This window comes from Trachypithecus francoisi, unplaced genomic scaffold (genome assembly GCF_009764315.1).
Source record: "Trachypithecus francoisi isolate TF-2019V2 unplaced genomic scaffold, Tfra_2.0 Lachesis_group15, whole genome shotgun sequence".
Classification (NCBI taxonomy): Eukaryota; Metazoa; Chordata; class Mammalia; order Primates; family Cercopithecidae; genus Trachypithecus; species Trachypithecus francoisi.
Window position 1 is genome coordinate 89,151,688 of NW_022681460.1, and position 12,816 is coordinate 89,164,503.

Here is a 12,816-nt window from a genome sequence, read left to right on the forward strand (position 1 = left end):
GTCCTGTACCTAATCTGGCCAGCAGAGCGTTACATTCACTTGGCCACTGATGTCATTCAGGCATGGAAAAATATCCTAGTCAGACCCCTGAGAAAAGTAATTAATAACAATCTTTTCTCACTGCATTAGGGATACAGATGTGGAAGAGCAAGTCATCCACTTTGCTTAGACAAGAAGATTCATGGTAGAAGCATTGGAATTCAGGCTAAGATCTGGAGGTTTTAACTTCAACATTAAATCAGTTGGACTTTGTAAGGCAAAACAAACGGCATTTGGCTTACAGGCACTATTATAAAATACAAACAGGTATATAAAATCTGTCATATTTTCAGGAAGATTATAGATTTCCCTCTTATATTTGCTTAACACCTTAAAACTTTTTCAGTTGTGTATTATGTGTATTAATAATTTAAGTTAGGCCATAGAAGTAGGTCATATTCCAGATTAAGAGGTTTGAGAATTCTCAAAGACAGGTTTGGGTTTCTGGTGGCACTTCTCAGACCAATTCTGGATACAAGGCATCCCTGGGTCTAAGATAATATGGAAGCTTGGAAATAACAAGGTAACTTACACAGCTCTTCAATTATCTCAGCCTATATATGTGACTCAGAACTTGAGTAAGATGCAGATTGACTTCCAAAAGTTCCTCCCAAAGTTAACTCAGCCTATTCCCAGGAATGAACAATGACAGCTTGGAGGTTAGAAGCAAGATAGAGTTGGTGAAATCTCTTTCACTGTCTCAGCTACAATTTTGCAATGGCAGTTTCAGCCTCATCTGAAACAAGACAAGTTCCCTCCACTTATGAGCCTGTAAAATCTAAAGCAATTTAGTTACGTCCTAGATACAATGGGAGTAGAAACATTGGGTAAATACACCTATTTTAAATGGGAGAAATTGGCCAAAACAAAGGGGTTACAGACCTCATGCAAGTCTGAAATCCAATAAGGCAGTCATTAAACCTTAAAGTTCCAAAATGATTTCCTTTGACACCATGTCTCACATCCAGGTCATGCTGACGCAAGAGGGGGGTTCCTATAGCCTTGGGTAGCTCTGCCCCTTGACTTTGCAGGGTATTGCCCATCTTCCGGCTGCTTTCACCGGCTACCATTGAGTGTCTGTGGCTTTTCCAGGTGTGTGGTGCAAGCTGTCAGTGGATCTACCATTCTGGGGTCTGAAGGACGATGGCCCCCTTCTTATAGTTCCACTAGGCAGTGCCCCAGTGGGAACTCTGTGTGGGGGCTCCGACCCCACATTTCCCTTCTACATTGCCCTAGCAAAGGTTCTCCATAATGCTTCTGCCTCCACAGTTAACTTCTGCCTGAACATCCAAGCATTTCCATACATCCTTTGAAATGTAGGCAGAGGTTCCCAAACCCCGCAACTGGAGTGGAAGGATAGAAATAAGCAAAGGAGGAAGGCTAGAATGAACCATTAAGTATTGGATTAGAGTAGGCAATATCAGTGTAAACTTATGTTTACATTCTTACATAAATACAGATGAAGACATGTAGAAATATTTTATGTGTGTATACAGTGATCAAAGCTGAAACAATTTGAGCACAAAATAAGTTTTAAAAGTTGTGTTAGATTATAACTTAAAGTATAAAATACATATCCATGAATCCATGCTAATATAAATAAAATCATGATTAAATAAATACATAAATGAAGGAGAAGACAGAAAAATCTCCTGTAAAATTCTCCAAATTATTTATGTAGATATTCCTCCCTCAAGGAGCTACAGTGTAAGTTCCTACCCTTTAAGTGTAGGCTACACTTAATGACTGGCTTTCATGCAGAACAGTGTGAAAAGAGGGGAAATGTAACAATACTGTGGAGAAACTTGGCAAACACTAAGTTAGTCAGATAAAGTTAACATTATCAGTAATAAATTATGTTGAGAGCCTATAACTTTGATATGACAGAATGAGAACTGTAATTTACCTCTGTGGTCTTCCTCCCCAAACCCATAACCCAAGGTGAACCATGAGAAAAACATCAGACAAACTGAAATTGAGGCACATTCTACAAAATGCCTGATCAGTATCACTCAAATTGTCAAGGTCATCAGAAACAAGGAATGTTTGAGAAACTGCCACAGGTCCCAAGAGCCTAGGGAGACATAATGGCCAAAGGCAATGGGGTATACTGAATGGGATCCTAAAAAGGAAAAATGACATTAGCAAAAAACTAATAAAATTTTAGTGAGTATGAAGTTTAGCTAATAATAATATCTCATTATTGGCTTCTATGTTGTGACAGATGTATCATCATGATCTAAAGTGTTAAAGGCAACAGTTGTTTGTATGGATATACAGGAAATCTCTGTACTATCTCTGCAACTTTTCTATGATTCTATAACCTATTCTCAAATTAAATAATTATCTTTAAAAATTATGGTTGCTGTATTTTATAAACTCCATTTCAAATGTGCAGTCATCTAATTATCTTCCCTAAGGCACGGTGATAGTAAAAACAGATTCTCCAATTCCTTGCTCTATTCAGACAGCTTTATTGTGGAAATAACATTGTGGGAAAGGATAAAAATATTCAATTACTTTTGAATATGTGCTATCAGAAAACAATACTTACATAATAAGATTGTAACTGTTTATAGCAAGAATTTTCTTCCCTAATAACAAATTCTTGAGGATAAATATGTAATTCCCAAGAATGAAATAAATACATCTTCTAAGACAATGAGCTTACAAAATGATGAGGCTTATTGCAAGGCTTTCAGAGTTTAATTGGAAAACAGACACTGAGAAGGTAGTCTGAACTATGACTATAATTCTTTATAAAAAAATCATTATCTATAACAAGCCTTTTACTTAATTTAGTTTTAGCTAGTTTATATATTTAAAAAAGGAAATTAGATGCACTAGAAAGTAATGAAAGCTAAAGCTATTATTTTTCTATAAAGTGAATCTATAAATCTCTTCTGTTGTTACCTTTTCAATATGTTTGAGATTTTTTTTTTTACTGAGAGTTTCTCAAGATATTAAATTTTGTGGGTAAGTGTAATAGTCTCTGCCCAGATTTTTCTGTTACTGGATCTATGACTTTTCCAACTTTGAAAATTATCTCAGGCAAATTGTGTATCTTTATCTTAGTTTGTAAAAGAGGAGCACTTTTGAGAAACAAAATGTCCTCGACCATGTATTGCTGATCTATCAAGTGAACAAAGTAGATTCTTCAGGTTTTTAAAACACCTTGGAAATAAGAATCCTGACCAACCTGCATCCATCACCATTCTCCCTTGTGTGTGTAGTTGTTGTTTTATGTTTGTGTGTTTGTTTTTGTTGTCATCTCTGTAACTTTTCCCCATAATCCATTTGACTGGGACAGTTAAATATGCTGTTAATATTACAAAGCTTTGATTACCTAGTGCATTAGTCTGTTCTCATGCCACTATAAGGATACCCAAGACTGGGTAATTTATAAAGGAAAGAGGTTTAATTGACTCACAGTTCTGCAGGACTGAGAAAGCCTCAGGAAACTTACAATCATGGTGGAAGGCGAAGAAAACATGTCTTTCTTCACATGGCAGCAGGAAGGAGAACGAGTGCCAAGTGAAGGGGGAAGCCCCTTGTAAAACCATCAGATCTCGTGAGAACTCACTCACTATCACGAGAACAGCATGATGAAACTGCCCCCATGATTCAACTGTCTCTACCTGGTCCCACCTTTGACATGCGGGTATTATTACAATTCAAGGTGAGATTTAGGTGGGGACACAGAATCAAACCATATCACCTAGTAACTTCCCTGAGTCAGTCTAGTGGCACCAGGTGAAAAAAAGTTATTTATAACTCACAGTTTGATGTATACATTTGTCAGGTAGGCAAATGGTCTGTTGCCCAATAAACTAAATGATTAAAGAAATACATATCCTAAGTTGAATTTACTAAACTAGATAATTTGTATTTAATGCATATTTTAATATTTTATTTTTATAATATATACTTAATATATTATTTAATTTTTAGATCTGAAATCTAAAAGGAAAACTTGATTTTTTTGTAAACATTTGGCAACTTATCAGTGCTTAATTTGTAATAGATAACTATTTTAAATGTTTTAAACTCTATTTTTAATAATGCAGGATTGAATTGTTTCCGTGAGGTTCTAAAATGTTATCACATCAAAACGCAAATGACATCTTTAAGTTTCTCTCAGTTATAAGAGATAACAAACGTGCAAAAAAAAAAAAAAAGAGAGAGAGAGAGAGAAAAGAGCTGTTAAAGTGGGCATAGCCTTTCTACAGGCATATTGCAGTTCAGTTTTTCACAAATGCTGTATAAAAGTCAGAGGAAAATGTCAGAGTTACATCACAGGACCTCCACCATTTAAAGAGAAAAACTAGAAAATCTCTTATGAATATAAGGGCTTCCTTTTTTATTTCATGGTTCTGAGGAAACGTTGAGTCCTACAGCAAGGGAAAAGGTCAGGGCAGAATTCATACAGTAACACCAACATTCACATTGCACTTTGCAAGACATTTCAACCTGTGCTCCTATTCCGTGGCACCAAGCAATAGGCAGAACCGAGTGTAAAAAATACACAGATCCACTCATTTGAGTAAAGTCTCCTTATGGTGAGCAGGCTCATCTACCTGACTGCTTTTTACCCTTTAAGATTCATCTGAGGAACACTCTTCCTGGGGAGACCCCTTCCTAATTCTTGAAGTTCCTGAACAGTATACATTGGATTGTGATTCTTAACTTGTGGGCATGGTTGGCTAAAATGTAATGTCTCTAAGGGCTTATTTATATTCTCAGTGCCTTGTATAATGACAAGTGTAGACGAAGAGTTCAGTGGTTTGCTGAAAGAACAATTAAACATTAATTTAGACAAAAGGATGATCAGAAAAATAAACTGATATGGGAAGAAACATGAATCCTATATTGAGTTTCATTCAAAAGGAAACTAAAAGTGCTGGGAGGCAGGAGCTTCTTTGAAAACCAGGTGGTGATGAATGAACACGTTAATAGGCTGTTGCATTTTGTATGTTGCATTTTGACAAAACAAACTGTTGTGTTATTGTAGGATTTATTTTTTTCATTTTATTTTTTCTTTACTAAAAATATAAAAAAAAATTAGCTGGATGTGGCACCAGAGCAAGACTCCATGTCAAAAAAAAAAAAAAAAAAAGAAGAATGTACAGATGGTTGGAGACAGAAGAGAATGGTGATCAAGGTATTTCAAACGGAAGCCATTTATGGCATTGGGAACATTGATGGTGGGTGTTCTATGATTTTGTTAATCATACACCCTTTCCTTCTCTTTTGGGTAGTTAGCTCACTTATTTTCTTTGAGATATTTCCTTTTCCAACTTTTTTTGTGATTTAGCTGAGATAACTGCCTAATAAAATCCAAAGTAGAGCCCATGAACCTGAAATTATGGCAAATTAGTGTATTTCATTTTCTAGTCATGATGATTGGCTGAGACATATACCTGTGAGCCAAGTTGGATCAATCAGAGCTTATCCTGGGACTTTTCCCAGTATGACTAGGAGAAAGTAGTCTCTTCCATTGCGCTTGAATTTATGAGATACAAATCTTGAGCTGCCAGGTGTCACACAACAGCAGGATCTCCCCAAAATGTTGCTCATGCAAAAATAAAAGCCGAGCCTAATGCCCTAATGATATTGTATGATTCCCCAGAACAAGTTTATTTTGTAGGTAGAAATACTGTAAACCTTTCAATGATGAACCAATAAATGGCACATTTTGGTTAATCCAAAATCACAGGAATGATTCCTATAAGCCTATTTTTTTCTTCTTTAGAAATAAACAATGAAAAGAAAGTTTCAGAGAATGAGTGATTTCGATTCCAGTTAGAATAACCTCTAAGGTTTCTTCTTCTTCTTTTTTTTTTTTTTTCTGATACTGTCTACTTGGAGATAAGGGTTTATTCTTTACTCAGAGAAATATTACATTACACTCAGATATTATAATATAGTTTTAAGCCTCTACTGTTGAAGTTTATTTCTCCACTTGTGATTATTATTATTATTATTTTTTTGACATTCAGCCAGTTCTGCTTACTTTTTAGGAAAGCAGCTATAGATAATTTAGCAAAGGAATTGGTATCTTATGTAAAGTTTGCTTTGAGCCATTTTTCTTTTTCTTTTCAACAATACTTCTCTTGGGATAGAAAACATTGGCACTAATGATACTAACCATAACTTAATCATAATTTGATGGTCAAGTCCATCTCTGTTCTTTAGTGGAAATTTTAAGAAGATGCATTAAGTGGTAGCAAGCCTGGTGTGAGGACAAGATTTTTTTTTCAATAGGAACTTCCCTGTTTGAATTATTAGGGTAATGTGAACTGCATTTTTTTTCTTTTCTTTTCTCCTCCTTTTTTTGGTCATTAAAATAATAAATGCTTCAGTTGATGGTATAAATAAATCTTTGTGTGTATCTGATTATATCTAAATGTGAAATTGCTACGTCAAATTGATTTCAAGATAGATCACAACAGTTTGTAGTACATATGAGTGACTAAATATTGCACTCTTAACAGTATGAATTTTATGAATTAAATATTTGCTTTTTCTGTCAGGTTGGTTTTTACTCTGATTCTGTTCATTTGATTAATTTTGCTTTAGATATTTTTAAGCTATATTATTTAAAGCTGTGAATTTTCTTCAAGAATTGGTTGGCTTTTCATTATTAAACAAATAACCTTATTATCTTTTATAACCTTCTTTTCTTTAAATCTCATGTATCTAATATTGATGTAGTTTCACGAGCTTTCTTTTACTTAATGTTTTATGGTATATATTTTCCCATTTTTTCATCTTTAGACTTTCTATAAACTTGTAATTACATTGTATATTTTAAGTAAATTTATGTGTTTAAATGTTATCTGCCAACGTTAGTTTATTATTTGAACTATTAAACTATTTACTTTTTATTTGTATATTTATTTCATTTCAATTATTTTAAGAGTATAATTGAGTTTATGTATACCATCATACTATATGCTAGCAATTTTGAGGTTCTCTTTCCTTTCTTTCTCGTCTTTTTTGGATTAATTTTATCATCCATTTACTACATTTTAGTGGCTTTCCTGGAAATTACATGTGTTTTCATTCATTTAACTCTGGTATTAAACATTACTTTTGCAACTTCTCTAGAAGTCTAGTGCTTTAGAACATTTTAACTTCATTATCAGTTTTGCTTTTGCATTACTGCTGTGTTTTACAATATATTTCATGAATTATATATAGTGCAAATATATTCCGAACTCCATAAGCCATTAATTATTGTTTTGGGAACTCAATATATTCAATTCACTGACATATTCACCCTCTTCATTCCTTCCTGTGGTCTTGATTTTCTGTCTGAGATCATTTTACTTTCGCCTGAAGAACACCCTTGATAGCATTGCTTTTAGTGAGAGCTTACTGGTGATGAATTTTCTTAGTTTTTGTTTGTCTGAAAATGTCTTTATTTTGCTGTTGCTTTCATGCTCTTCTGGATTTAGAATATCGAGTTGGTAGTTATTTTCTTTCAGCATTTTAATGATGCTATTCCACTGTTTTCTACCCTTATTGGTTTTTGTTAGTAAGTCAGCTATCATCTTATTGGTGATCCTTTGAAAGTGACGATTTCTTTCCTTCAGAATGCATTTAAGATATTCTCTTTGACGTTGGCTTTTTAACGTTTTAGTATGATGTTCCTTAGTGTGCCTTCTTTTGCATTTATCCTCCTTGGTGGTGTTGGCAGGTCTTGAATCTGTGGATTGATGACTTTTTCAGCTTTGGAAAATCTTCAGCTATTATATCTTAAAATATTTCTTCTCCCACTATTATTTCTCCTCTCATGTTGGGACTCAGTTTACATGTAAGATCTTTCCACTATGGCTGAAATATCTCTCTGGAGAGAGAGAGACAGAGAGAGAGAGAGAAAGAGAGAAAAAGAGAGCAGATCTTTCCTATGCTCCCATTTCCAGTTCAACAATCCTCTATTACTGTATGTCCCATTTGCTGTTAAAACCAATTATTGAATTTTTAATTTCAGTTACTGTATTTTTTAACTCTAGAATTTTCATCTGATACTTTCTATAGATGGCAGTTCTTTTCTCTTTCTTGTCTTCTAGTTTTGAACATGTTTATCAAAATTACCTTAAATTGCAGGACTAATAATTCCAATATCAGAATCACCCCATGAGTTTGTCTCTGTGGTCTCCCTTCTCTCTGTCTTTCTTTGTCCTATCTTTTGGCATTCCTATTCATTTCATACTTAATTATAGATGTTGTATTTTTAAATATTATAGAAGTTCTGGCTGCTTTTCCTCAACGGGAGGATTTACATTTGCTTCTATCTGGCAGCGAGAATAGGGGCAGACCACTTTAATCCAATGAGGGATTGAGCTAATTTTAGTCTAAGCTTCAGTTTTTGTAAAGCTTGTTCTATTTATAGGCAACCCTTTCTCTTAGGAAGCAGCCTTCAGGAGCCCCAACTGAGAACATAAGCATTCTCCTACTTATACTGCTTCCTCCTTGGCTGGCCCTGGCTTCCCAGTTCTGCAAGACTGCTGAAAGCACTCCTTGGCTTCTTCAGCTTCATACCAATCATGCTCTTGTTTGTGTCTCATACAATCAACCCTGTAGTGCTTTCAATGGGCAAAATTTTTTAAGGAGAAAAAGTGGTGCTGAGCAACACATTTCTCTGGCTTTGCCTGGAGGACTTGCTAAGTCCCAAAGTCCAATTTATTTTGGTCTCTTTTGCTGTGTGAAACTGCCAAATACTCAACTCAGGTTCTCTCCTCCTGAGCCACCAGTTTTTGCTCTGCTTCTCAGACTCTCTCGGTGCCAATTACTAACCCATAAAAGCCTTGAGGGAAAAAAAGTGCAGAATATGGAGTTCCTCTAATGGTTCTGCTCTGCTTTACAATATCTTACCTCTCATGTTCTGCACCCTGACAGCTCTCTTGTTTCTTAAAACAGCTTTTTAAAAAAGTATACAGTTCTTCCAGGTGCCTTTAGTAGGAAACGTGGTCAGATACAATCATAGCCAGAAGTAGAAGTCTTTGAATATTTTTATTTTGCATATTGACTAATAAGTGACCTTTACACACCTAAACTGTTGTTTATTTGAAATATATGCTTTTTTTTTCTATTTTGTTCAAACTCCTTTTTGATTTACAAGAGAATTTCATAAGTTAGTTTTCAAATATATTATTAGTTTTTTCCTTGAAGACTTCAATTAGTACTCAAAAATAGTTATTTTCTTACCCTTTTCCAGCCATTTTCCTATTTTTCCCCTCTGGTTTATTTTTATTTAAATTTAATTTTAAAATTTACCTAACTTTAATTTTGCTGCATGGAAAGTTAGGAAAAAATTTTCCCCCAATTATTTAACAACCGTTTGTTGAAGAAAACATTCTTTCCCACTGCCTTGGAATTTTACCTTTTTCAAGTAGTAAATTATTATATACAGTCTGTTTTTTTTTTGAATTCGCGTTAATCTATTATTATACCTATAATGTGCTGTTCTAATGACGGAACTTCAGTAATTCATTTTACAACCTGATGCTTCAAGTACCTTCTCATTGCTCTTCTTTGTCAACCTTGTCTTGGCTGCTCAAATCAGGATTTTTTTGCCTGTGTGTCACAAGTGATTATGATCTGGTCTAAAGCAGTAGCAGTGGGGATATAGAGCAAAGACAGAGTGAGTGGTACTGAGTATTGTCATCCATAGGGCCTGATGGACTTAACGGGTGGAGAAAAAAAATGGCATCTCACATGATTCTAAGCCTTCCGGCTTGGGAAACTAAGAGAATAGTAATGTCATTAATTAAGATTGAGAATACAAAGAAGATTATCACAGAGGGAGTGTCATCTGTTGCAAGAGCAGAAGCAGATGGAGCCTAGTAATTGTAAGAGATTGCTGATACGAAATGGCTGTTTGGCTAGTAGGATAGAAATTTGACTTGGGAATATTAAAAAAAAAAAGTGAAATCCAGCTTACATTAGATATCAAATGAAATTTATTGTGGTATCAATTCTAACAGATTCATGATTTTAAAGGAGCAGTCCACAGAAGCCTCTTTAATATATTCATCCACATGAAATACACTACTAGGCTGTAAACTTTGGGGAGGGGTATGGAAGGCAGACAAATCAAAGGTAGGAAATTTTTGGACAGAAAGGTTGCAAGTGAGGAATTTGAATCTAACGATAGTAAGCCTGTTGATGTGGTCAATCGTACATTCTACTTTTATAAAGAAAGAAATAAAGCTGGACAGATTATTGAAAATGCCAAATAGGATTATGAAGAGTTGAAACAACTTTATAAGCTCCATATCAAAACTAGGCAGTATTTATCTTTCTAGGTCATTTACATGATGGCCATGGTAGAACTGAGATGTCCCCTGACCCTCTGTATCTGGCTATACTCTCTGCAGCCTAAGGCCAAAACAGTTCATAGACAAGAGTCTGGAGTTTAGTTACTAAAGAGAATGTGTAGCTTCCTGACATCTTTCAAGTGTATACATACCAACCACTATTCTTTTTTTTTTTTTTTGAGATAGGTTCTTGCTCTGTCATTCAGCCTGGAATATAGTGGCATGTTTACAGCTCACTGTAGCCTCAAACTCTTGGGTTCAAGTGATCCTCCTTCCTCATCCTCCTCACAGCTAGGACTACAGGCATGTGCCACCATGCCTGGCTAATTTTTAAAATTTTTCGTAGTGACAAAGTCTCGCTATGTTGCCCAGGCTGGTTTTGAACTCTTGGGCTCAAGCAATTCTCCTACCGCAGCCTCCTAAAGTGCTGGGACTACAGGTATGAACCACTGTACCCAGCCTCAACCAATATTCTTTGACTTTACCTTAAAGAAACTTAGGAACTACCACTTTTAATTGTACATATTCTAAATATTGTTTCAGTTACATGCAAAAAATAGAGAGGAACAGGATTTTGAAGAGATCGATGTTCATGAAGTTTCTCCTGCTTCCTTTGATGCTGGTAATTTCTCCTCCTAAATTTCAACAAGAGCAGAATTGTGGAATTGTGAACTTGGAAGAAATTACAAGATTGATTGGACTCTTCTACTTCATCTCCATTTAGTAAATAAAACAAATGAAAATCAGAAAAGACAAGGCTGAAGTTAGCCTGTAAATCAAAAGCAGAACTAAACCCAGAAAACCCAGGTTTCCTGACAAGTAATTTTAATACTTTCTACTATAGTGTAGAGATTAGAAAACTCATTTTAACATACTTTGTTAATTTACTGTATCACTTTGCATATTCTATCCCTACCCTACCCTCCTTTACGATTCAGCAAAATTTTTAATGTGGAAGGATAAAAAGTGGTTTCGATACTCTCTCCAGAGTATACTGTCAGAATTCTAAAAAGAGCTGACACAAAGCACTTTTATTACCAATTTTAATGTAAAGGCACTGACAGTATGCAAATAAGACACAAAGCCAAGCTTTAGAAATGAACTAGAGAGATAATGAATTCACATGGTGCCATTTTTAAGATTAGACTTTAGTCCTATGTTCCTGTTCTTTGTTGGTGGGCAAGTAACAAGCAACTCTGACCTCAGTTTTGCTACCATAGTAGATGCGCACCTGGATTAACAACGGACAGAATGAGTTACTTAGCACGTCTCATTTTTTGGGCAGTGTCTGTTCACCCCACCCCCATCCTGTTCAACTTCAATGTCAGAAGGAAATGAAGCCACAATGTGAACAAAAAGAGCTGTAACATTTTTTGTCTCCTGCCTCCTCCCTCCCTCTTCACTGTCCTCCCTATATAGAGCTACTCCACCCCACTCTGGCTGTGGTGTGACATTCCTGCCTGCCTGAGGAAGAAATGGTGAGCAGGGGCTCTAATTGCAGACAAGTGTCACCCAGAAGCCACAAGTTTCTGTGAGCACCAGGTCTACAAACTACCCAAGGCATAGCAATGGCATTATCCCTGGAAGAATTCGTCCACTCTCTTGACCCCAGGACCCTACCCAGGGTTCTAGAAATCCAGGCAGGCATCTATTTTGAAGGTAAGCACTCTTCAATACCTTTACTGGCTAGAACATTCTTGTAAAGTATACACTCTTGAAAATTGGAGGGGGGTAGTTTTAACAGCAAATATGTGAGTTCTGGTAAAGGAAAGGCGATCACAAAAGAGAGAAAGTAATGAACTGACCAATGAATGGTCAAAAGCCAATGGTGTTGGAGAGGGGAGAAACTAGACAGGACTCTAGGATAGACAGAAATAAGAAACTGAGTGAAGATTCTTGAGCTTTCTGTAGGCCTTGAATGGTGAACTATTTCTACCTTTGCTTCGAAATTGGTTGCAATCAAGAATAATAAATTTAGTTAACAACATTTATGTTTCTACAATATAAAAAATAAAATTGAGCTTGCTAAAACAAAAACAACTATCAAAGGCACAGTGTTTTGGAAGAAGTATTTCCAAATATTTCCCAAACTTTTAGCTTCTAAATGTTGCTTATACTAATGTTTTTCTCACTCTGTAGTGGCCTAACTCTGAATTCCTTAAATAATGAACATTTTAATTTGAAGGTATAGAAATTATTACTACAAGATAATTTTTAAAAAATTGATGTAGAAAACTCAGAATTCAATTAACTTATTGAATAAGACAGTGAGTTTTGGTGTAACTTACTATGTTAATTCAGGTAAAAGAACATTAAAATCTCCAATATACAACCTAGAATCTTTACATGGTTAGTTTGAATATACAGAATACAATGAATAATTTGTAGGTGATTTCTGGCCTCAAGAGTGGTAGAACTGAAGTAATTGTAGAATCAGATCAAGACAAAACTA

The 12,816-nt window shown here is 35.2% G+C and overlaps 1 protein-coding gene across 4 annotated transcripts in view; it reads left to right on the forward strand.

Annotated features, from left to right (window-relative positions):
* Positions 1–11,670: 11,670 nt before the first annotated feature.
* THEMIS (thymocyte selection associated) overlaps positions 11,671–12,816 on the forward strand; it is a 203,236-nt gene continuing 202,090 nt past the window's right edge. For 2 of the 4 annotated variants that reach the window (XM_033235525.1, XM_033235526.1), the window contains exon 1: positions 11,673–12,023. In XM_033235525.1, coding sequence (XP_033091416.1) covers positions 11,933–12,023 — 91 coding nt within the window. In that variant the 5' untranslated portion in view covers positions 11,673–11,932. Of the gene's footprint in view, positions 12,024–12,816 lie in introns of all 4 variants that reach the window. The other 2 variants (XM_033235524.1, XM_033235523.1) reach the window with 2 other exon arrangements.